Below are 26,836 nucleotides of genomic sequence, written 5' to 3' on the forward strand. Positions count from 1 at the left end.
ATCAGAAGTGAGAGGAGGTAAGCAGAAAAAAGCCTCGCACTCCGGCCATCTCGTGACCACTCTTCTTCTACTTCTTCTACCGTGGCGGTCAAGGTTGAGAATAACCGAAGTGTGTGTGTGTGTTTGTGTGTGTGCGTGTTTGAGATCATTGTCGCGCAATCACCCTACAGCGTTTTCCATTCAAAGGAAAGGCCGGCCCGCGGTGGGACGAATGGGTAAAGAGAGCCGAGGGATCCGCCCCGAGAGATCGCAAGAGATCTTCCAAGATTTGGTTCGACGAGCCGCTGACGGAGGAGCAGGGCAGATTCTAGGAGATCCAGGCGAAGTCCCTCTCGCTCCCGTTCTGCTGCTCCCCCTCCTGCGCCGAGGAGTCGCTCTCCTCCTTCTCATTGTCCTGCGCCTCGGCGGCCATCCCCGAGTCCTTCCACTTCCCCCCTTCCTCCTCCCCTTCTCCCATCATCTCGCCGTCCGCCTCCACCATCATCTCCTCCTCGCCGTCGCCGTCGCACTCCGCCTGGTCGTCGTGGAAGCGGTCGCCCGGGTACAGCTCCTCCTCTGGGGAGATGTCCCCGCCCACCTCTCCGTTCTGGTCCAGCAGCGCCGCCATGCCGCGGCCGGAGCAGTCGGCGCAGACGCCGTGACGCCGCGAGCCGTGTTTGATTCCGACGCTGGCCGCTGACATGAAGACCCGGCTGCACACTTTACACACGTACTTCTTGTCTTTGCTGTGGACCTGTTGGACGGAAACACATCATTTGAATTTTCCTTTTTTTTACACTTCATGTGATTTACTGCCCCCTACTGGTGATCGCATAGCTGTTCCGTTTCCTGTATCAGTGTCACATTGGTTTCACCTTTGCTCCGCCCCTTTAAGAGACGAGTGGCAGAGTCTATTGACTCCAACGAGAGACGTGAACGTGAGCCATAGACGATATAAGAAGTGGTGATGTCACCCATTGGTTTGTGGACTGCCAGTTTCGAAGACTTGAATTCTGCATTTTGGCTGTCGCCATCTTGGATTTTGGCCTTCTGCCATCTCTTTTTTGCAAAGAGAGTGAAAGTTATAGTACTTTGACAGGAGAAGCCAATGTTTCTTTATGTATTTGTTTGCATTTTAAAATAATTGTATCACTGGAATGCACAAAATGGATTTAGTTTTGACAGATAATATCCCTGTATGCACTTAAAACACGAAAAAAGTAACCCAATTAGTTTTTAGCATTTTAAAAGACGTATCTTATTTTCTTCTTTGTACATTTACTATTGCTCTTTAATAATAAATCAAAAGTATTTCCCATCCGATAACTCGATTGATCAGTCGAATAATCGGTAGAGTACTTTATTCGAGACCTTTCTCTGTCTCTGCAAGACAAACTTTTGCGATATCTGACAACTAACGTTGACGAACGCCGTAGCTAACAAATTCGCTAAATGTGTCCCAATCTGCTTTCGTCCATCCGCACGACGTTCCCACAACATTTCCAAACGATGTGGGGGAGGGGATGACCACGCCCACTTTGGAGACAGGAAGTGTGTATAACAATTGAAAACCATTGTTGTAGAGCAGCTTTGGCTGCACTCACCAGTGTGTGCCGCTTCATGTGCTCCCTCCTGGTGAACTTCTTGCCACAGATTTCACAGGGGTAGGGCCTCTCGCCGGTGTGGGAGCGCATGTGCCTCTTCAGGATACACTGGTGCATAGCGGAGAAGCTGCAGTAGGGGCACTTGAACTTTTTACGGATCACTGTGAAGTCGTTCACTGTAGGGACAGAAGGAAGAACAAAAATGCGTGTTGAATGAAGCTCTTTTGAATAAACCGAGACGTCACTTTTCAGTTATTACATTTAATTAGCGGCGTGGTCTAGAAAATGTACCATCAATTCCCATGGCCACCCCGATCCCCAGTCAAAGCTACAGTTGCCCTGGCAACAGCTCTTCCTCCATACTAAAGCAATAAAGGCAAAGAGACACTATAAACACAACACACAACAGTCAGTCTGCCCTGCTCTAGAGGGTCTCTGCTGTGGAAAGCAAAACACAGACAGAGAGACAAACACAGACAATGACAAGAAGGCTGAGGGAAATAAAAGCACACAGAAACACAAAAGGAGGCTTCAGCAAAGACATTAAAAATGAAAACTAATGTTAATATCACGTCCCAATCTCGGGTAGAAGGTCTCGTAAGCCCATTATCTCTAGACTTAAATGGTAGTTAAGCCAGGTGAAGTGCATCCACGTAAACGGTGTGTGTGTGTGTGTGTACATCCATCTTTGTGAGGACACTCATTGATGCAATCCCTCACCTAACCTTAAAACCAAGTCTTCACTCTCAAACAGACCATTGAAGATGTGAGGACCAGCCAAAATGTCGTCACTCTGTTGGACGTAACATTGACTTCCATTCATTTCCTGGAGACTTACACTACCCACGAGCTGCTTCTCGCGGAATCTTAACTCTTTACCCTAACCTTGACCATCATATCTGAATCCTCAACACTAACCGAAACCTTATTCTAACCTGAACCTTAAAACCAGGTCTGAACCCTCAAACAGGCCTTTGAAGAAGTGAGGCCCAGCCAAAATGTCCTCACTTTTCAAAATGTCCTCACTCTGTTGTTAAAAATGTGTCTTAGGTCCTCACTATGTAGCAAATACAAGACTATACGCACTGTCACATCGCCATCACATTGACTTCCATTCATTTCCTGGTGACTAACCTTAACCTAAACCCAAGCTCATACTAACTTTAAACCGAATCTTTACCCTAAAGTGTAATGATTTACGTTACGTGGACGTGCAGTTTGTCCCCAAAAGAAAGACAAGTCCCCACAATGTCAGTAATACACGCTCAGTGATGTGTGTGTGTGTGTGTGTGGAACTTTACAGTGTATGACCGTGAGAGATCCGGGCTGGATTTACGAGTACACAAGCACAACACGACGGCTGCAGATAGAGGAGGGGGTCAAACACACGGCTCGGGGTTATAAGCTTTGAAGTGATACAACATAATTACCTCCATCTGCAAATCGACCTCTGCTCTGATTAAACACTCGACAGCACAACAAAACATGCAAACACACATCAACTGCACATTTAAGAGTCACATTTTATTTATTTTTTTTAGAGAGAGCGGCAAGTTAAAATGCAAAGGAAGGAAATAATGTGAATGATGTGCAAGACGCAGATACAAGATGGAAAAAAAAAACTACGGAGAAGTTTTTCCATCACAGTTTAATTACAGCATAAAAACTACAAGCAAGTATAGAAAAGTACATATCTGTACACAGTACATGGGTTTTTGTTTTTTTACGAGGATAAAATAAAATAATCTCGACTTAAATAAACACAAATTCCAACAAAACAAAAGAAGAAACGCCACATAAGAGCCGTACTGTATTTTCAGCGCCGTCTTCTGCGGACGTCTCTGAACCTGTTTCAGCTGCATGGCTTGCACAGAGTGGATTACCTGAGAGATGGGATTTTGGCATTTGGAAGTTCCCCTTCGTGTACGTATATGCAGAAGGAGTACACTCCCAATAGACACCCGGTTCTGCTTTTACACGAGCACATAGAAATTACAGTTCTTTGTGCCGTAGCGACCGTGGAACGTTAAAGGGATTCTTCCCTTATGGGTATAATACTCACAGTATGGGTGTATGCACGGTAAACCTGTTTAACTGGGCTGTATCAGGAACATATATTGGTTTATAGTTGCAGGTCTGCTGTGAACTCCACATTTTGGCAGAACTTGGTGTGAATTTCTACATTTAGCGACGATTTCGACGCCAGCGTTCCCGCTGACTGCACTATCACCTCCACCTAACTGTCTCCACCATCTCCCTCGTTCCCCCCCCCCACTTGTCTCACAACCACACCATTATCTATCTGCAGCGGTGACGTCGCAAAGCTCATCTGGTTTTAGGGGCATCTGCCCCCTCGGTCCCCACCTCCTCTTCAGATGAAGAGGTCAGCGGGTTAAGAAGGGCCGGAGCCGTGAAGGACCAATTACTGTCCAGCTCCAGCCACTTGAAGGCTCGCAGATCTGTGACGGAGGAGATGGACAGAGAGAGAGAAAAATGACACCACCCAACCCCCAATCTGAGCTGCCTCTGGTCTATTGTTTTAGATGGCTTTGTCTCGTTCGGCACATCCCCTCCATCTGCACTGATCTGACAGCACTGACTGAGGGTGATAGTGAGTTACTTTGTTTTGCTTTGAGATTCAGTATAAAGAAATACTTTAAATATATATAATACATATAATGTAATTTATTTTATTTCCAAATGTATATATTTTTTCATTTATTTTAGTTATAGAGTTATAATTTTATATATAATGTATTCTTTGAGTTTCAATTTAGACAGTTATTTAAACAGCACTAATGAATTATACATATTATTTGCTTTTATTTTTTAATTTACATTCATTTAATGTATTCTTTGAGTTTCAGTTGAAGTAACCACAGTTATTATAACAAAAATAATAAATTATATATCTATTATTTTTTATTGTCATTAAATCATGAATTAAATGTATTTGTTCATTAATTTACTTTTAATTTATTTATGATTGTAAATATTATTTTATTCTTTAAACTGTAACATAAAACAAAGTAACTCTGAAATCATGTCAGATATATAAATTATATATATATATATATATTTCATTGTGTTGTACTATTTTTTAAAAAATCTCTGTTGAGGTGAACTACCACTGTGACAGAAATAATCGGGTGATTTTATTCTGCTCTCTTGCTGCAGTTCTACAAAGGGCCTGCAGGTGGTGTGGTTGTGTGGGCTGTGAGTCTCAGTGGAGCCTGAGTGTCTTTGTGGGGCGGTCACAAAGACAAAGATCTCTCTGCCTAAAAAGGAGAGAAGAGTGTAGTGAGACTGGTGGCTGGCGACAGAGAGCCAGACAAGTGGTTTGGGTTGGCGAGGCGGACAGATACACGCCCCCCCCCCCACCACCACCTCGTCGCTCCACTTGGCACCGCAACGGAAAGTTATTCACCTGTTTTCATGGGTAACTTACATATAACTTCTTTTTGTCGTGTCAGCAGGCGCTGACACGTCAAAGAATACGCCCAACATGTCAAACTAAAGATCTGATTGGTTGAACACTATGACAATCAACAATATCGTCCCCATTCACTTTAATCTGCACTGGCTGCAGGTGAGAGTCTGCAGGCCTCTGGCTCTGTTCTACCTAGAGACACAGAGGTGAGATCTGATTGGATAAAAGCTCGACTTAAAACAAGCTGCACTGGAAGCAGAGCAACTGAGGAAGACAGGAGCTGTGCAATGAGAAAATAAGATAATGGGGAAAATATTTTTATAAATTATAATACATGTAGTGTATTTCAGAAAAATTACAAAATTATAAAACAGATATCTTTGTGATTCTGTTTAGGCCAGCAGAGAAGGCCTTGCAGGCCCTGACGGCCCGCCACTGGAATTCTTCCCTTCTCAGTGCAATGACGCCGCGGATCTTCTGTCATTTTTTGGCATGAACGTACAGCACGTGATGCTACGCTGCTAACTGATATGGGTTTTGTGCCCATAGGCCCGTCTCAATTTTCCACATTGATGCCGAGATCATGATCTTTCATCTACTGAGATAGCCGCCACAGCGAATCGATCACCCCGCCCTGAGGCATCTCCATCCCAGCGCCGCCTCCCAGCAGAGCTACTGGCAGCGGCCCCAGCTGGCAGCACACTTTGACGTGCGTCGCCAGGTTCTTCTGGGTGCTAAAAGCCTTGCCGCAGGCGGGGCAGGTGTACCCTCGCTCCCTGGAGTGCACGGAGGACAGGTGCCTGTGCAGGTCCGTGTGGTCCCTGAAGTGCTTCAGACAGTGCGCGCACTGCATCAGCTTCTTCTTGTAGTGGATGGTCTTCTCGTGGCGGTCGGCGTTGGACTTGAGGGTGAAGCTGGCGGGGCACTGGGAGCAGACGTAGCGCGGCGGCGGCGGCGGCTCTGCCTCGGCAGCCGTGGGGCGGTAGAGGGACTGGTGGTAGTGGAGGAGTTGCGGCTGGTGACGGGGCCGCTCGGGTTGACCGTGGGGGCCCCGGGCGCTCGGCCAGTCCAGCGACAGGGCCATCAGAGACAGGGTATGGCGGTACTCGTGCTCCCCGAGGTGCTCCAGGCTGCTGAACAGCCGCTTGCACAGGGAGCAGGCGAACCCACGCGAGGGCCAGGCGCCGGGCTCTGGCAGGACTCTGGTCCCCGACCCGGCCTCTTCGCCCCACGCCGCCAGCCCTTCGGCCCCTCTGCCAACCACGAGCACTGACGCAGGCACCGTCGAGCCGCCACGAAAGCTCCCGTTGCCCATCTGATCCGTCTCGACAGGAGACCCGTCGCCTCCCAAAGCTGAGACAGAGACAAGAAAAGTGTGAGTGAAATAGATGGAAAAAGCCACAAACTAAAGATCTTATTTGAAGACATCCAGACGCTTCAGTTGTAAAGCCGTACCTGTGCCGTATTCTTTCACGTCTTCTTTGCTTTTCACACCCTGCAAGCACAAAACATCCTGTTATGAGAACACACGCACATCTATACGCTGTGTATGGATTGTTGTCTGGGCATGCAGGAGGCAGGCAGGTGAGACAAGCTGTGAAGACAACCCCCCCCACACACACACACACACACACACACACACACACACACGAGACATGAAAACAGAAAAGTTCAAGGAAAAAAACTCGCAGACAGATCAGAATGATTTAAAGGCAAATTGTTAGAAATCAGCACACAGACACAGAAAAAAGATGCTGACAGTTTCCTGGATGCTCGAGTCGTCCTACGAGACGCTTAGGTTGATCTACGGTGTTAATAATATTATCTGCCTGATGCAGCAAGGTGCAGCTCTCTTTCCTCTCATCTACATCCCATCTCAACTACTCCATCTACTCCTTCACCCCCCCCCCCCCCCCCTCCCTCCGCCTCCTCGTCCTCTCTAAGAGAACAGAACACCATGCGCTGGGCAAACAGATGGCTTGTCCGCAGAGATAGCGAGGCTTGTTGGGAGGCAGGTCCTCTGAAATCAAATGCTGCTCCTAAAACGCTCACACACACGCACACACACACACTCTCGACTGGCAGAAAACTCACATCCACACGTGCTCATACTGCCTTGCTCACACACACACGCCCCCACAAACGCACACAAACACACACAGAACAAACAATTTCCTGGGCTGCGAGAGCAAACCTCTCATTGTCTCCTCGTATTGACTCGACTCTGCTCTCGTCTCACTACCTTGCCGTCGTTTATCTGCCATCTCGGAGACGCACGCTGCCATTGTGACCAGATGTGTTGTCCCCCTAATGCGAGCGCTGCCACAAACTACGTTCGCGCTTAACGCTGAGCAAAAAGACTCTTTGGGCTTTTTTTGAAGGTGAATTCGGGTCTGGCTATATTAAAAACAAAAAAAGAGAAGATGATATGAAAGAAAGAAAATAGGGTGACGGATTCGAAATCTGAAAGGAAGAGAAAAAGCAAACAAAGCAAGTAAAGAAAGACGAACAAAAAGGAAGACAGAGCAGGAAATGTGCCAGATTCCACACGGAGAGGGGGGGGGGGGGGTTTGAGCGACGACGTGTACAAAATAAGACTTTGCAATCGTGAAAAGTGACCCCATTAACCCCAACTTCTCCTGAAGAAGACCCACGTCACCAGTCACTTTTTACTCTCCGTCGCCTCAAACCCCCCCCCCCCCCCCCCCCCCATCTCCTCTCACTCTCACAAGACTTTGATCTGACTGGAGGAGCAGCACCCGGAGAGCTGAGCCAGGCTCTGTGTGCGCTTACCTCAGGCAAGGTGGAGGCCTCCGGGCCCTCGGGGGCCTCTTCCACGTCCATGTCCGACCCTTCTGAGCGCAGCCGGGTCGCCCCGGCCCGCAGACCGGGGGCCTCGGGGGGCCGAGGCTCAGAGGGGTGCAGCGGCGTGGGCGGAGTGGGCGGGTAGTGTGCTGATGATGATGATGGTGGTGGTGGTGATTGTGGAAGTTGAGGAGGAAGAAGAGGAAGAAGAAGAGGAGGAGGAGGAGAGGAACCAGCCCCCTGTTTGTTATGAATAGTGGCCCCCGTGGCCCCCGTGGCCCCCGTGGCCCCTGGCCGGAGCGTGCTGCAGCAGTTGTTGAAGCGGAGCCCTGAGGAGCAGAGGAAACGAGTCTCACCCACCCACTCACGTACAACTGCAACTCTGCTAGCAGCTGGCCACCAGAACACAACGGGAGAGAGTAGGCAGTGGGGGGTGGGGGTGGGGGGCACACAGAGGCTGCGCTATCAAACACTACGGAGAGGGGGAGGAAGAAGAAAAAATGAAAAAACTCTGAAGTTTCACTTTCCACCAGCCGAGGGGAAAGGGTTAGGGCTTCTCTTCTCTCTCAGCTTTCGCTCGTTCGCTCCTCTGCTCTCCTTCTCCTTCCACCCACATGCGTGTGCTGAGGATGGCAGCATGTGTGCGTGTTTTGTGAGGGCGTGTGCATGTGTAAAATGCATAATATAAGGAGAGAGGGCTTGAGGATCTTCTGTAGCGTGGAGGGAGATTGTTTTGGAGAGGAGCCATCTTGCAGCTCAAGTGAAGATTTTGCGCACAGGCAGGGTAAAGGACGACCGTATCGACCGTGTAAGATGTTCACCGGCAACCGGTTGAGGCTCGCTGGATGAGGAATTTCAAATTGTCTTACAGAGCCTGTAGCTCCTCATCCTATCCACACAGAAGCCGTTTCTTCTTGTGTGTTCTGCTGCATTAATAGCACTGAGAGTGCATCTCTTTTTGTTATCGCACATATGAAATGTAGTTATTCTGGGTTGTGTATGCGAGTATGTGCGAGTTTAGTTTTTGGGGAGGGAGGGGGGTGAGTGGGGTGAGTGGGGTGAGTGGGGGGGGGAATGTCTCCAGAGTTATGCGGTGGGTTTTGGCCATTCATCGCCCTCCTCTGCACACCGGACAGAATCACACAGCCATGAGGCTCGACCGTGGACGGATTCCTGGAATGTTAAACTACCGCGCCCGACACTCCCCACTCCCACTTACTGAGAACACACACAAGTGCTTGACTCCCCATCTCCACCTCCCTCTCCCTTCCTCCCTCACCCCCCTCCGGGCAGCGACGGGAGAGACAACATTAAGAGGGAGGCAGAGTAACGAGATGAGCTGCAGGTGAGAAGGAACAGCTCATTAACAACTTCTTAAGAAAAAGGAACAACGACGACGTTATTTTTTATGCAACCTCGTCTCATGAGTTTAATATTGCAGTAGTGTCTGGCATGCTGCTGAGAAATACAAATAACAGCAGGTTGACTCACTGCACAGCAACACGAGTAAAAGAGATAGCGAGGTGAAAATCACAATGTGGAGGAACTGGATTACTGAAACACGGAGCGACAAACTAAAAAACAGCCTGCGTCCCAATCAGAGCGGGGTCGGCCATTAGGATGGTTCCAAATGGCTTTAGGGAGGCAGTTACTGTAAGCTGGTAGGGTCGGGTATCGTTTGGGTTTTTTCCGATACCGGTGCTAAAGCGATACTTTTAAAACGATACCGGTGCCTGAACCGTAACTGTAAAATATAACGTATGGAATGCACAATATCTACAGTACAATAAAATAACAGAGCAGATATTGAATTGAAGGAATAGATTAATAAAAAATAAAAAATAAGCTAGAATAGAATAGAAAATAGAAATGCACAGTATATACCATGAATATAGTGGTATTAATACAATTAGCAACTAGTAAACTAAACTAAACAACCTGGACAGTAGAGCCAGGATCACCAACAACAAGCAACAGCGTGTAGCGGTGTTCATGTGAAGGACGACGATCTGGCCCGAGGTGTTTCATTATAAAGTCTGATGGCAGAGGGCAGGAATGTTCTCCTGAATCTGTCCTTGTGACAGCGGAGCTGCATCAGTCTGTTGGAGAAAGTGCTCCGCTGTCCCTGCAGGAGGTGGTGGAGAGGGTGGTCCGGGTTATCCAGTATGGATCATAGTTTCTTCAGTGTCCTCCTCTCCACCACCTCTTCCAGATAGTCTTGTTTGCAGCCAATGATGGAGCCGGCCTTCTTCACCAGTTTGTTCAGTCTGTTGGTGTCTCCGGCTCCAATGCTGCTCCCCCAGCAGACTACAGGAGTCCAGTGCACTGGCCACAACAGACTGTAGAACATCTCCAGCATCCTGCTGCACACGTTGAAGGATCCAAGTTTCCTCAAGAAGAAGAGTCGACTCCTCCCCTTCTTGTACACAGCGTTGATGTTGTTCTTCCAGTTCAGTCTGCTGTCGATGGAGACACCAGGTACTTGTCCTCCTCCACCATGTCCACGTCCTCTCCCAGAACGCTCAGCGGTTGTGGAGCCGTCGTCTTCCTCCTGAAGTCGACCACCATCTCTCTGGTCTTGGCCACGTTCAGACGCAGGTGATTTCTACCGGCCCACTCCACAAAGTCCTCCACTACTGCCCTGTACTCCTCCTCCCGTCCGTCCCTTATACACCGACCGCTGCAGAGTCATCAGAGAACTTCTGCAGATGCATGACCAAGAGTTGTACTGGAAGTCAGTGGTGTACAAGGTGAACAGGAAGGGAGACAGAACAGTTCCCTGTGGGGCTCCAGTATCACTGACCACCGCATCAGACAGCACACGGCCCAGTGGGACAAACTGTGGTCTGCTGTGAGGTAGTCAGTGATCCAGGAGACGCTGGACGCGTTCACCCCCACCACCCGCAGCGTCTCACTCAGCAGCACTGGTTGGATGCTGTTGAATGCACTGGAGAAATCAAAGGAAGTGATTCTCACAGAGCCACCGGTTCATCCAGGTGCGACTGAGCTCGCTGCAGCAGGTAGATGATGGCGTCGTCCTCTCCCACACGAGGCTGGTATGCAAATTGCATTTATTAAATAAATATAAAACACACACACACTCTGTACACACACTGCAGCTTCAAACTTCAGCAATTATTTTGCAGAAATATGATCATATTTGCCTTCTCTTGCAAAATAAGACCTCTCCTGACTTATTGTATTTTATTTAACCACTTGGTGGCGCTAATGCGCCAATTCGTCATTTGCAAACCGCCACTACACCTCGAAGAAGAAGAAGAAGAAGAAAGTGTTGCGTGCCCGTGTTGTTGTGCTGATGAGCGGCAGCGCTAAGTACCCGGATGTCGATGGAGGAAGTCAGTAGCCTGCCAGCCGTATGACAGATCTCGTTCTTTGTTTTTTTCAATAAATCATGGCCGAAGCTTCGTCAGAATGATGGAGCGGTTTGTTTCTAAGCGCGCACGGCTCGTCCGGTTGTAATAATACGATGAGTGAGGAGCGGAGGACCGATGCTATCGTTAGCATCGGTCCTAGGACGAGCTAACCCAGGACGGAGTCATCAGAGAAGTGTAAAAAAAGTATTTCAATCGGCTCAGGCACCGAAAGGAAGCATCGAAATCTGCGTTGCATTTCGGTCCGGTAGATACCGGTCGTATAGGAACCGGTACCATACCGGCACCGGACCCAACCCTAAAGCTGACTGATCGCTTTCCAATAGCTGATCAACTGAAACTCGCTAAGTCCGTTAAGAGAAGTTTAACGCTTAATGACGCACCGTTGGCAATAACCTCTGGACAGCTTCACTCTCCTTTTATCGTTTTCATTTGGATTCACCAATCCACTGCTGCAGCTGCCCCGGCAGTAGTACGCACTAATGCATGCAGATTGCATTCAACTGGACATACCACTTCATCATTGCACCTTCACCTTTGACCCCCCCTTGCTTATCCGCTGTGCAAAGGATTGTGGGTCAGAATAGCCAGAAAAGCTTGCTGGCTACAGCAAAATCTCACCGCATGCAGTCGGACATCCTGGTATTTCTGGCCCCCTGTGCACTGTATACGCTGTGCGTGTCTTTACTTTGTATCGTGTGGGTGTTGGAACACAGACAGATTGAAAGATATTACTCTTGCATAGATGTCTACGTTACGTAGATGTTCTTCCTTTCCTCTTGCTTTTACAAAAAAGAAGAAAAGAAAGAGTAAGGGAATGGTTTTGCTAAGTAGGATCCAAATTTTAAATCTGAAAGTTCATGAATCATGAATAAAATAATCCTAAAAGGACGTCCAGAGAGCCGCAATGGAGCCGGGAGCTACTGTACGGAGTCAATTTCCCAAAGTAGATGAAGTGACAGAGAGCAGGCGGGCCGAGAGGGAGAAGTTCAATAACGCCGGTATGATCCCTGTGGTTAATTGGATGTTCTGTGCGGCGCGGTACGCGGTGGCGGAGTGGACAGGTGCGCAGGGGGAGGGTCCGGCACAATCCATCGTCTGCCATTGATTGTCTGACGCACTGAAGGGGTATCGGGGCCAAATCCCAATGAGCCTAATTGGATTCAGGAGGCTGATTGACATGCAGAATGGTCCCACTATCTGTTGGCATTCCTCACGCGAAGGGAGGAAACGTAGACGTGACCCGTGCAGAGGACGGCGACGAGAGGAGAGGAGAGGAGAGGAAAGAAGAAGAGGAAGAGGAGACAGAAGCTCTGTGGCGAAGGCCTTCTGCTGATATCCACTGGTCTCTCTTGAATTGGGCCAGGTGACCTTGCTCGACCTCTTCTCTGCCTAGATCAATACTTTCCCAGGATTTTTTAAAACCAACACACTTTGATGCTCCACGGCCGAAGTAAGGGGGGGGGGGGAGACGGGAGGGAGAGGAGTAAGGAGGAACTGCAGGAGATGAGGGGAGGGAGAGTGTGAGGGATGAGTGTTAAGGAGGGGTGAAGGAGAAATGGATGGAGGGAGGGATGGCGCGAGGGGGAGTACAGGAGGGGGGAGGAGGAGGGGAAAAAAGGACAGGAAGGATGTTAAGCAGGGGTGAAGGAGAACGGGAGGAGGAGGGGGGAGGAGGGAGGGAGCGGCGATCTGTCAAACCAGGCAGACTCGTCCTCCGCCCAGTAATCTGAGGTACAGTGTTTGTTTATTTTCTGTCCTCATTTAGACCCGGGGAGGGAGGGAGGGGGGAGGTCGCTGGCCATCTTCCCCAACTCCCTATTGTGCAGTGAATTCAAAATAGGGCTCGGCTAACCGAGAAAACCTCCCTGAGGTTTCTTTGGTGACAACTAAAACACGGCTATAAAACTCATTCGACGTGTGTTTTTTTTTACTGACAAAATTATGAACATTCTCCGAATTCTCCAAATCTCCGATTCATATCTTAAAAGTGTGATTTAAAAAGAAGCCTCTTCTGTTCTGTGGAGGCCGTCGATCTGGGGGCGATGCCATGTGATGCGAGCGGGTGTGTCAGTCTCGGGGGGGGGGGGGGGGTAATTTTATTATTTTATTTAATATCTATTTATTTTATAGGTGAGTGGGGCTCAACTCAAACGGCGTGAGTCGGCTTGGAGTTGTACCCGTCCTTTGCTTTTTCTTCTGCTCACAAAGACGGACAGAACTCGGGACAAAAGATCCAATTACCAGCCAGTAAAAGCAAAGAGAGACACACACACACACACACACACACACACACACACACACACACACACAAATGTGCCCACGCGGACTCAAGCAAATATACGCTCACACCCACACTCACACACACCCACACAATGTATAACACCCTCACTGGAGGAAAGGATGGAAAAAGAATGTCTCTGAACGTGGACAAATGACCACAAATAAGGACGTTTATTAATCGAACGTCAATGCGGTTTAGAAAATGGTTTATTCTAAAGGAAGTCTTTGAGAGGAAGATCTTAGCTGATGTACATGGACATTCAAAGGAGAGAGGAAGGTTGTTGAAGGCTTAACACACACACACACAAGCTATTCACATTATAGTGCGAACACAGAAAATCCCAACAACAGAAGTTGAATTTCATGGTTGTTGTGATCTGTTTCATCTCACTTGTTTTTTTGTTTCACCTCTTAGTTTTAATGCAATCTCAAGAAAGCGCCCCTTATGTTGCAGGTGCTTCTAGCAGGATGTAAATGTTTGTAAAGCGATTCGATTCATCGTTTGTTTTTTGTTGGTGCTGAAACATCGTAGACATGCGAGCAGTTCTGCTGAGTTACTCTGCTGCTGTGAAACACAGCTGCGTACCCACTGAGACAAAGACAAAACAGTCACATTAAAAAACCAAACACGATACCAGCAAAATGTTCTCTCTCTCTCTCTCTCTCTCTCTCTCTCTCTCTCTCTCTCTCTCTCTCTCTCTCTCTCTCTCTCTCTCTCTCTCTCTCTCTCTCTCTCTCTCTCTCTCTCTCGCTGAGTCACCGCTGACGAGTCATCACTGACACACAAACTCACAAATTATCCAACGACAGTCGGAAAATACTCTGCAGAGGAAGAGGACATTCACGTCAAAAAGCCTGTGTGTGTGTTTATGTCTCACAGGTGCACATGAGCAGGTACCCACCAGTTATAATGATGTGTGTGTGTGTGTGTGTGTGTGTGTGAGAGAGGACCTGCGAGTGTTACAGTGTAAACAGGGACTTACGGGACAGGGAGTGAGCCCCTTTAGGCAGGTACTCGAACAGCAAAGGGTTCTCGTCTCCCATCATCTCGGCCCGCAGAGACAGCAGGCTGTTCTTGCTCATCAGCGCCGCCTTCAGATTGGCCACGGACGAGATCGTCCCGCGCCCGACTCCTCTCCCGGCTTCGTCCGATTCGCCGGGGCCCAGGTAGCTGGGCTCGGCGGCGAGGGCTTCCTCCTGTTTGAGGAAGAAGTCGAGTCGCTCGCCACGGCTGTCTGAGCTGTTGGGTTCGGTCACGTCTGCCCCTTAAAAAACAAAAGAGAACGAGATGAGCGGAGATCGGTGAGGCTCTTCTGTTCTCCTGCAGCCGGCGTTTAAGGAAATACAAACTAAAGCATTCAAGTTGGTGGAGAGGGACGACGCCTCCAAACATTTCACACAGCATTGTTTTAACTTAATTCGAGGGATTACACGGTTCTTTACAGGCTGAACATCCTGCCACTCTTGGATTTGTGAAACCCTTTTCAAAAGGGGATGAAGACACATGAATAGTTGTCACTTTTTTTCAATTTAAAGGGTTTCACCCGACAGCAATAACAGTTTGTGAGGGAAAAATACACACACACACACACACACACACACACACACACACACACACACACCAGATTAAACCAATTCTTTCAAACCTCTCAGCCGAGTCATCGTTTACACCCAGTGTTTTCGGTCGCGCCTACCGAACGCGTCACCGCTCTGAATCATCTCTCCTCGACTCCCTAACACACCTCATCATCACCGGTCAACACAGAAAACTCAGGGAGATCACAAAGAGACAGCGAGAGACGCTGAAGTGGTGTGTTTGTGTGTGTGTGTGTTTAGCCGTCAGCGTCCTTGAAAGCACGAGTGTGTGGATGAGCTGTCAGCGGCAGACATGTTGCCGGTGGTTCCACTGCGGATACAAGACTGTCAGACCACACCGCCGACGACAGCTCAGAGCGCGAAACACGCTTTCACTGCCTCCTAATGACGTTTAACATGACGACAGGTTGCTCTCGCAAACAAAGACACAAAGACACATCACAGGCTGCGAGACTTTGAAAAGTAGAACTTGTCCAAACCGAAAAGAAACACAACCACGAGACTTGGGAGTTGCGTGGTTTATGTCGCGCTGTGCTTTTTTCTGGACAGAAGCCCTCCTGACTTCTGACCTCCTGCCGTTCCACAGACGGCAGTGACGGAAAGGGGAAGAAACAAAGTGAGGACGAGCAGAGGGGCGAGAAAGGGGGAGAAGCGAGAGAACTGAATAGCCCCATCATCCATTTTAACGACACAGCCAGCCAGGTGTAGTGCTGGAAGTGCTTCCTGTGCAGCCCGGAGCTCATCTGCTGCTGGGCGAGTCAAGGTGACAGAGACGGTAGTTTGCTTCCACGTCTGGAATACCGATGGGCATACAGTCTCTTCACAGCCTGCTGGGTCAATGTTGACCACTCTGTCTCTCTCTAACACACTCACACGCACACACACACACACCATGTCAGTCACTTTTCATGCTCAGCATACAGATAAATGATGGCGGATCAGATGCAAACACACACTCTGCACCCACGCGGTTGCACGCGCATAGATCTGAAAGGTGTGGAGATTTGAGGGAGATGCCGAGGACAGTGGGAGGAGACAGATGAGAGTGACGTACACACGAGGTAACCGGCGAAACAACTCGCAGAGGAGGGAGATACATTAAAAAAGAGGAGATAAAGTAGGAGGTATGAAGAGAAAGAGAGAAAAAACGCAGGGGAGTGTAACAAGCGGGGGTGTCGGAAAGCTGTGGAGGAAGACACACACACACATGCATGCATGCATCCACGCATGCGCACCCCCGCGCGCACACAAAGTTAATTAAGGAGGGGGTGTAGGGGTTGGCGCAAGGGGGCATGAGGTGCAGGAATTCATTAGAGCTCTGCCCCCTCCTTCAGTGGGCCGCCCAGCAGCCACAAGAGTCAATCAATAACATAGATCTGCTGTGGGCCAACAACACACACACACACACACACACACACACACACAAACACACGTATGTGGAGAAAGCAGACAAATGGGAGGGAGAGGACACAAGAGAGGGAGAGAGAGAGAGAGAAAAGAGTGTCACCTTTGACCCCCATCTCCCGCCTCTCAACTGTTCATTGGATGACCGAATGACCCCCCCCCACCCCCCCAACCCCACTGACCACCTTTTCCCAGCATCCCCTTGGACACGTGCGTCCACAGATGGAACATGTCCGCCCTCCTCTGTCGTACAGTAACAGCGCCTTCAGTGGCAGCAGAGTTACGGAACAGGCTGTTGCCTCCTTGATTCTGTGGGTTTAGTCGAAAAAACGTGCGTGAAAAGTTGCGCACGCACTCGACCGCGCAACACACAGCGCGCTGCTCTCGGAGGCTTTGTAGACTAAGCGTGAGATATTCTAAATTAGCATCCAAAACAGCACCAAATAATGGGAATCCACCCCGTTGATCCGCCCGTCACTTGTGTAAGCTTCATCGCGGGAACATATGTCGACGGTGTGTCACTTAAACCTCAATCCTGTTTCCCAAGGATCACAAAGCGTTTACCCCGCACCAGAAACAGTGGCGCCTAATCCCGTGCACGCAGTTTATGGGTTTCATCATACGGATTTGCAGCCACACATATTGTGGCGCCTTTCAAAAAAACCTAAATAAATAAATAAAAATAAGGAAAAAAGGTTTGTGTGGCGTTTTAGAGCCACCGCGGTTACATCACTCCTTTGTGCGTTCACGTACACGGCTTGTCACGCGACGGCTTTGAACTGCTCGGTCCAGATACACAAAGACAACAAAAGAAAAACAACAGAATCTTTACTCATCTCGTTTTTATCCCCAACTCTCTCGCCTTTACGGTCTCTGTACAGTGAAGGGAATTTTCATTTTCCCCTTCATAAAAGAGTCCGAATAATTTAGATTTCTGCTTTCTGAAGAGATCCTCCGTTTAATTTGGTTGCCATGGTAGCCGGGCACCCTTGGCTTCAACATTTATGCTAAATAAAAAAAACCTTTAAAAGCAGAGACAATATGTGGAAACGGTGGTTCTCTTTGTTCGCGTGTGTGTTTGCGTGTGTGTTTGCGTGTGTGTGTGTGTGTGTGTGTGTGTGTGTGTGTGTGTGATGCTGCGAGCTATGTGGGGGCTTGAGTGGGAAAAAAAAGCAAAGGCGGAATAAGACTTGCCTTGGAATAAAAGATGTGTGTGTGTGTGTGTGTGTGTGTGTGTGCGTGCGTGCGTGCGTGTGTGTATGTGCGTGTTGAGCTGTACTTCAAATGTGTGGTGAGGGATGCTGCATGTATCATCCATTGAGAGAGTTACGGCTAATGGATAGAAGATATTGTTTTATGGCGCTGCGGTTGGAGGCTGCACTGTGTATCTGAGTTAAGTGTGGGTGTGTGTGTGTGTGTGTGTGTGGGTGTGTGGGTGTGTGTGTTATTAGAGAGCACGCTTTGACGCAGTAAAGAGGAGGAAAGAGAAGGCCTGAAATGGGAGGGAAGGGTCAGCTGACCCAGTTTGACCCCTGATCTTCTGTTCTGATTGCGTTTAAGGAGTGTGTGTGTGTGTGTGTGTGTGTGTGTGTGTTGTGTGTCTCAACAAATACCTCCTTCCTCTCTTAATGAAGCCAAACACTGTTCTGTGAGGGAGTTTTTTTATTTTTTTAAAACACGTGTTTTTGATAAATAAATGGATGAAAGAAATGTAAATTGATACACAAAGCGCTACACACGTGACCTGGCTGTTGATGGACACACTCCTTTAACACCTACACACACACACACACACACACACACACACACACACCACGCCTTCAAATCAACAGTAGCCAAAACACAATGGAGAGAAAACACTCCAGGGTGGTTAAGCAACGAGTTACTGAGGCTTTTCCACCACAAGAGAGCTGTCAGAGAAGAAAGTAGAGCCTGTGTTCATGTTTGAGTGCAAACAAAAGAGGAAAGACACTGTGTGTGTGTGTGTGTGTGTGTGTGTGTGTGTGTGTGTGTGTGTGTGTGTGTGTGTGTGTGTGTGTGTGTGTGTAGGTGTGTGTGTAGGTGTGTGTAGACAAGCACGTGAAAGAGAAAGAAGCTTTGCCATAAGTCGGACTGGCTAATGGCACAGCCGCCCCCCCCCCCTCCCCCCGAGGTTGAAAAGGGACGAGAGCATTACAAGAGCCGTGTTGTCACAAGACTTTGCTGCCATTGTCTGTTCGACGTCACAGCGACATGCTTCCACATCAACAAGTTTTAGTTGTTTTTTTCTCCCTTCTCCTTCGCAAACATGCCCCCCCCCCCCCCCCCAAAAAAAACCGCTGGACATGCGATCAGTAGTTTGTTTGTCCTCGTGTGGACAAAGACGGGAGGAGAAGGTGGAAGTTGCTTCCTCAGCATTGCCAGAGTTTGAGAGGGTAAAAAAAAGTAATTTCGGCCGAGAACGGGGAGTGAGGCACTAAAACAGCTCAAGAATTCAGAGGCAATTTAAAAAGCAGTGTGGGAGTGAGGGGAATGAAAAAAATGCTGGGTTAAAAAGGAGGGAGGATGGAAAGTAAAAGAGGTTGTTATTCTCTCTCTCTCTCTCTCTCTCTCTCTCTCTCTGTTGTTTTTAGGGACTAGCCGGGCCACAACCTCCAGGAGAGATAGGGAAGGGTGGGTGGTGGTGGTGGTGGTGGATAGGGAGGGCAAGCATAAATCAAGCAGAGCCTGAAGGCTTTAGAGGAGGGAGGGACAGAGGGAGGAGAGTGGTAAAAGACAGGGGAGAGAGAAAAGGGAGAGAGAGAAAGAGAGATGATGGTGCTGGTGGTACTGCTGGGGGCTCGGAGTGAAAAAGAGAGAGTGTGGGTGGAGGGGAGGAGAGGAGCACATGCGATTGCGAAGAGTGGCGGGGTGAGAGGTGGACGGTGGGGTGATGGAGTGTGGGTGGGTGGGTGAGTGAAGTGGGGGGGAGCGAGGAGAGGCGAGGGGGAGGTTACAGAGGGAGGGTGGTGAGTGAGGGTGGGGGTGAGGGAGCGAGCGAGCGAGTGTGAGAGAGAGTACGACTACAGTACGCCGGCTAAATAAAAAAAATGCATGTTCGTTTTTACGACCTACACACGGTTTTTTTAAAAAGTTAATTTTCTTAAAGTGTTGTTTTTGTCTGCAGCACTTTCACACAATGTGACGCGACAAAAAGAAAGCGACAACTTCGTCACATGACACGAGGTCGACACAGACCAGATCCACTCAGAAGGCCTGTGTGTCTGTTTACCAGAGGAAGCTCAATGACGTGTCTCACAGCATCTTAGACGAGACAACAGTTCACCGCAGACACACTGTCACACGCTGCTCTGGGTCAACAGGATCCTGCTAGCTACACACACACACACACACACACACACACACACACACACACACACACACACACACACACGTGGTTGTCTGCGTGACTCTATTCAAATCTTTGACTGAAAAAAAAGTGCTGCAACTGTCGTGGATTTGCATCACTGCTGGTGTGAAAAAGTGCAGATGCAAAATATTTGCATGTGCGTGTCAGTTATTCGCGTGGATATGATTGAGCGTCTGTTCTAATTGAGTTCTCGCAGCGGCCTGTCGAGCCCGTCGCCGCCGGGGAACGTCTGTATTTGTACTTCACCAAAGTTGTTGCACACGTGCTGCGAGTGAACTTGCCGCATCTGCCCCGACCCTTGATGGCGCTCTCGTTAAGCCTCCAATCAAAATGCTATTTCATGCTCATTCCGTTGTCTAACAACAGAAACATACGTAGAGCATTGAAACACAGCACAAGTCTCTGCATAAGAGATGTGAACACGGCAGTCGCATGTTGCCTTTTCAAAATTAGCCGCCTCTGCGTGGACGTAGTCTGAGTGAGCGAGTGAATGAGCGAGGGAAGGGAGGGAGATAGGGAGGGAGATAGGGAGCGGGTGAGTGCGTGGGGGATGGAGGATTGCAGGGCTCAAGGTAATCTGGGGAGTTAATGCAGCTTAGAGGGACTGAGAGGAGTGGGAGGGAGGTAGAAAGAGAGAGAGAGAGAGATGGCAGAGGGGGAGAGAGACAGGATATAAAAATAATAGGGTCAGCAGGGAAAGAGAGGGAGAGAAGAGGAATAAATGAAGACGTATCGCAACTGAAGCAACAGAACGAGAGAGAACGAGAGAGCACAGGGAGTGTAGAAGCTAGGAGAGATAGGAGAGTGGAGAGGGGGAGAGAGCGAGCCGAGTGAGATAAAGAGTGGGCTAATGAAAGGTAGGGTGAGGCTGAGCGAGTTGGCGGGTAGGAGGGAAGTCGACAGAGAGAGAGAGAGAGAGAGCGGGGGAGAAGTGTGCATGGGGAAAGAATGCTGGGTGGGGAAGGAAGGCAGACACGAAGGGCTTTGTGCTAAAAGCAAAGAGATGGAGAGATTGAGAGAGAGAGAGAGAGAGAGAGAGAGAGAGAGAGAGAGAGAGAGAGCGAGAGAGAGAGAGAGAGCAAGAGAGAGGGGGGGGTTATGTCTTTCGCTTCATGCAGAAAGGGGAGGAAGCCCAAAAGCCCCGTCCGGTCCGGCTCAGCCCGACCCGGTCCAGGGTCGTTTTGTGAAGGGAGAGGTGGGAGAGAGGAGAGATAATGGAAAGTGGAGGAGGAAAAACACTTTGGGTGGAGGATGCAGCACAGCGCCTGTGGGTTGTGTGTGTGTGTGTGTGTGTGTGTGTGTGTGTGTGGGTTAACACACTCCCCGTCTCACACTGACCAACGCTCAGTGCTCTCCAGGCAACTAAACACCGCCGTAATTACTTCTTTACTGCTCCCTGGTAATGAATTTAAGACGGAGAGGCGAACCAACCGACACAAAGTTCGGTGAAATCAACATGTTTCCAGCTGGACATCGTGGAGAGGACCGTCGATGGAGGATGAACACACCGACGTGTGCATCTAACGTACGCTTCTTTCACAGCCAATTCCCGCCTTTTTCATCTTCAAAGTCAGTCCGGGGTTTCCTGATAGCCAAACGGTTAAGGCTTATACCGCAGAAGCGCTGTGTGTCTATTTTTGATTCCAGCTTTTTCCTGAACTATACTGTCTGCTATCAAAGACGTGCAGAACATAAATAACATCTGAAATCCAGTTTAGTTTCATTATTTCAGCCCGTTCTAAAAGACGAAGCAACTTGCTTCAAGAATCGGGCTGTGTTGGACCTTAGCGTGCTAAACCGTACTCTTCATATTCCTCACATAAATACATATATAATTAATATATATGTATACATCACTGTATGAATGCGAGTAGGTCAATTACATGTGTAAAGCGCTTTGAGTGGTCGACTATAGAAAGGTGCTACACAAATAAAAGTCCATTTACCAGGTGATTCAAGGTGCTAAACCTGTTAGCATCGAGTCATGATCTTCTCCAAAGCATCTTCCCAAACTTAAACGTCGGATCAGTGCACCATTAAGAACAACTTGTTTAAAGGAAACAGATTGACTTGCATTGAATAAAGTTGGGACTTTACTTTATTCTGCTGCACTGGCAGATTCTTTCACCCTGTTTAAAGAAAACAACACCTTCAAATCACGAATATATATATAAATATATATATATATATATATATATTTTTTTTTTGCCGTGCCACTCAAGAGCCCCCATTCCTCCATAAACAGTCAATGTCACCGTGATCCACGTTACATGTTCCCTGTACGAGCATCAGTGTGGTCGGGCTGCCCAGTGACCAGAGAGCCCTCTCAGTGCTCATCTCTCCCTCCGTATAACATTAAGACTGTGCTCTCTGTGGGCTTGTATCCTTGGCAACCTGCCTCCAACAATGGAGAGAGCTCTGGCCTCAGCATGGGAGGAGTACAGTGCCATGAAGAGGGGGGGGGGGATGGAAAACTGGCAAGAGAGGCCGGGCAAGAAAAGAGAGAGAGCGGAGGAGGAAGGAGTCGCAGTGTCACAATGAGGGAAAACGTGAGCGAAGGGTTAAAAACAGAGGGAGGAATCGAGCTGGATGAAGAGCCGATAAGGGAGTGAAACATGTGCAAGCAGCTCACTTAGTGTTGGTGGATCAGTGGAGATCTTGAGCTGATAAAAGTTGGAAGGGGTCTCGACCTTAAAGTTCTCGCGAGTACAGCCTGTGAAGACGCCACCGAAATAGAAGCCGGACTTGTTTGATGCGGCTCCAGATCCATTCAAAGACTTCTACTGCTGCAGCCAAACGCAGGGTCGAGTATGAGCAGCGTCCGTTTGTTTCAGTTTCATGGTATCACTTGGTATAAAAATTACAAATTCCTGTGAGTGGTTGATATGCTTTACAACCGCAGGACTCATTAAAAACCAGGCGGCAAAGCAAGAGAAGCCAAAGCTTCATGTGTTAAAGCGGCATTCTCTCTAATGTCCACCAGGTGTGTGTGTGTGTGTGTGTGTGCGTACATCACACCGGCCATGTACCGGATTGCCAAAATCCCCCAAGCTGCCACTAAAAGGTCACCGTGTGTGTGTGTGTGTGTGTGTGTGTGTGTGTGTGTGTGTGTGTGTGTGTGTGTGAGAGCGTCTTTCCTTTTTAATACCGGTGAAAAACCCAGAAAAAAAGTATTTCCAGTGCTGTTATTCTGTGGGATGAAGATCAAGTTGGTGTTTGCCCCGAATATGAAGGAAGTAGGAAATGAATCAATCGTTGACTGATGTTTTCAGCGACACCTGCTTTAAACCTGCTTTAACAGAACAGAATAATAGCATTGAATGTTGAGGAAGTACTGAAGGTGTTAAACAGCAGAAAGTAAGGTCTTTGTGGACAAAGTGACACATTTACGGACTGAAAGATGCCCTCCTTAGAAAAGGCCTGGACTGAATAGGAAATGAATGAGTGTAAAGACTGAAATATCAGTAGATGAACATGTTTGCAGACATACGGTAATATTCATACACAATCTTTAAGTGCGGTAACTGTAGTTTAATAAAGGCTACAACCAGGCGACAACCTCCGGGTCTGAAAAACGTGTCTTTAACCTGCATTCTCTCTAGTGTCCACCAGGGGGCGACTCCTCTGGTCGTATAGAAGTCTATGAGAAAATGACTCTACTTCTCTCTTGATTTATTCCCTCAGTAAACATTGTAAACATGAGTTTATGTCTCAATCTCTAGTTTCAAGTCTTCTTCAATACAGCGTGATGTTCATTTAGTACATTATGGTCCATTTAGAGTCACACAGACCATAAAGCAGGGGATGCTTTAGGGCGGGGCTTACTGTGATTGACAGGTCCACGGCATTGTCCCGTCTGTTGTCTGGGTATTTATTGTTCACCCTTTCACAGTGTGTTTTCACTTCATATAAGTTAATTGGAAAATTTTGGTCACCTAATAATGTGTTATTCAGAGTTCAGTTGTATTTAGCGCCACCATGGATGTATCAAGAGATCTGGATGCAGCAAAGGAGGCGGCTCCCCATTCATTCCTATAATAGTAGAAGTAGAAGAAGTAGAAGAAGAAGTATGACTTCAGAGTATAGAAATCGACCTAGTGTCACTTCTGGCTGCATGAAACCAAGAGGCTTCAAAAGGTCAGTCCACAAACCAAAGCATGACGTCACGGTGACTGCGTCCACTTCTTGTATACAGTCTGCGGTTAAAATCTTGTCAAGCACACCGCTGGATAGAGAAGATGGAGATTTCTAATGCAATTAAGTTGCCGGGGACATCCCACGGTTCTGCAGGGGGAAATCATCTTGAACCAGAGCGACAGCGCGCTCGTCCCTCTGACAACGATACGAGTAAGAGAGGCAATAACAGCAGAGATCCTGCTGCGTGTGGACGGAGGGGGAAACCAGAGCGAGGGACGGATGCAAATGAAGGACTGCGTTCATCCTCTCTCCCCTAACTGCAGCCGAGCTGAGCCATTGAGATGAATTGCTGATGATCAAATCAGCAGAAGCAGTGCAAACGAAAGAGCGAGCACCACCACCCGCACCCCCTTCCTCCCCTCACCTCCGCCGAGCCAAACCCGGCGGACGCGGCTACAGTGACGAGCCCGGCGCTTCTTCCAGGCTACAAAACTTGTCATTTCCTCTTTCCCCCGTGAGAAGAACACGGGAGCTCACAAAGGGCCAGAAGTGGAAGAAAGGGGTCGGTCGGATAGAGCGCACACTTACAGCAGACACGGCCTCAGATGGACCGAGAGCAGAGACGAGTGATATCTCACCCCTCTTTCCTCAAAAACTGCCTCTCACTCTCTCTCTCTGGCTCCCTCATTAAGAAGCCATTAGAGAGAAGGGCAGTGCAGCACCACATGACCCCGTCATAACCCCTGTTACACAGCCATTAAAGGGAGGGAGGGAGGGAGGGAGGGAGGGATAGAAATAGGGAAGTAAAAAAAGACATAAAACAGAGTCAGATAGCAAAAGGGGAGGTAGAGAAAGAGGGGATGATAAGAGGGTAAAAGGGGAATAGTTCGAGCAAAGAGCAAATAATGAAAAATCTGAAATTGTGTTTTTTAATCTCCATAGAATGGATTTTCTCCTGTTTTTGTAGTCGGGAGCGACAACCATCATCATCAGAACGATGCATGTTTTTGAAGTATTTGCACCGCAGCGAGGATGACGTTGACGTGTATGTCACTGCACTTGGCTGATCCCTTTTTTTCACTTGTCTCGACTGAGAAACACTTTACCAACTCGCTACCAGATGATTAGGCGAGCTGTCTGAGAGGGAGAGAGGGAGGGAGGGAGGGAGGGAGGGAGGGAGAGGCACGGTAGATAGAGGAGGTATGTGTGAGTCAGAGCGGAGCAGCGAGGTAGAGAGGCCTGCGATAAGTATGCAGTGACTTTAGGAGAAGGGGATAATTTGGGAGTGGAGGGGAAGACGGCTAGGCTGCTTCCTTAGTCGGGCACAGGAATGCAGAGCGGGCGGAACCCAGTGTGTGTGTGTGTGTGTGTGTGTGTGTGTGTGTGTGTGTGTGTGTGTGTGTGTGTGTGTGTGTGTGTGTGTGTGTTTATGCCAGACAGGAATCCATAACCCCCACAGACTCCGGCTCCACTTATCAAGGCCTGAACAGAGGGGGTATGGAGGTGGAGGAGGGAGAGAAGGGGGTCTGAGTGTCCTGCGCTATCAAATCCACCTCTAACCTCCATCGCTCCCTTTCTCGTCTCCTGTACAACACACACACCTACACACACACGCACACGCACACACCTACACACACACACACAGGCACACACACACACACACACACTAAACCTTGAAGCTGAATGTCTGTGAGGCCAGAGGAACTATGGGAAGGCCAAACAGTCCAACCACAGGAGAGAAAAATAAAAGGAAACTGCCCCAGGGTCACACTATGGACACATGCAGCAAGCTTTACCTCTCTATCTACTTCACATGCCCCCCCCCCCCGCATATTTTGTTATTTAATGTAAATGCTTATGTGATCATAAAGGGTTCTGGATTTTACCCCAAAACTTTATTGCAGGTTTCCAGACAAATAAAGATCAAAGAAAGACCTGTAAGAAAGTCACAAACAACACAAGACTTAACATATATATGTGTATATATGTATGTATATATTTATGTATATATATATATATATAATAAACTATAACTGAGGTAAAAAAGGAAACGAAAAAAAAACAGGCAAAGAAATGAGCAGATAAATATGAGCAAAACAACAAGACACAAAAGCTCACAGATCCTACAAAAGAGGAGGAAGTTAAACCCACAACACTCAATGGGAAACCACACACACACACACACACACACACACACACACACTCTAAAAACCTCTTTTACTTTTCTTAACAGCCGTCACCTTCCAACTGAAGTGTTCTCTCGTTCACTCAGGTCAGATGTGGGCTCAACGGGGGAGTTGGTGTAAATACAACACATTAAAACAAACTGTATACGTCTGCCGGGGGAAACAAGCCCACGACCCAGTTCAGATCCAGAGCAGTGACTTATGAGGGAGTTGGTGGGAGTGGAAAGGAGATCAAATGAGATGAAGTTGTTCTTTGCATGCTGGTGGTGGTGGTGTGTGATGGTAGGGAAGGGGTTGCAAAGAAAGAGGTGGAGGAAGGTGGAGACGAGACAGTGAGGAGTTTGGGCCGGCAGGTGATCTCGGGAAAAACAAAGTTGGGGGAGGGGAGCAAAGTTGAGTTTGACCTCTTTCTGTCGTTGTAAAACTAGCATTGTGTGGAATGACAGCGGGCAGAGAGAGCTCCTGGGGTTAAGGGGTGAAATCAGTGTCGACCACAGCTGCTGCCATACAGATTTGAACCCATTGTGATTTTAAGGAACTTAAAACACCACCATTCAAAAAGACTGCAGCTCCCCATGATGTGTTTTCCCAGAATGTCACCATAAACGTTTCTCCATTATCACTCACATTCA

The 26,836-nt window shown here is 48.4% G+C and overlaps 1 protein-coding gene across 1 annotated transcript in view; it reads right to left on the reverse strand.

Moving 5' to 3' along the window:
• Positions 1-307: 307 nt before the first annotated feature.
• Positions 308-26,836, reverse strand: part of zbtb46 (zinc finger and BTB domain containing 46) — a gene marked incomplete at both ends in the record, with an annotated part of 37,856 nt that continues 11,327 nt past the window's right edge. The window contains 3 exons of the mRNA XM_079274020.1: positions 308-733; positions 1,584-1,759; positions 14,477-14,758. Coding sequence (XP_079130146.1) covers positions 308-733; positions 1,584-1,759; positions 14,477-14,758 — 884 coding nt within the window. The remainder of the gene's footprint in view (positions 734-1,583; positions 1,760-14,476; positions 14,759-26,836) is intronic.

This window comes from Melanostigma gelatinosum, assembly GCF_949748355.1.
Source record: "Melanostigma gelatinosum genome assembly, chromosome: 8".
Lineage (NCBI taxonomy): Eukaryota > Metazoa > Chordata > Actinopteri > Perciformes > Zoarcidae > Melanostigma > Melanostigma gelatinosum.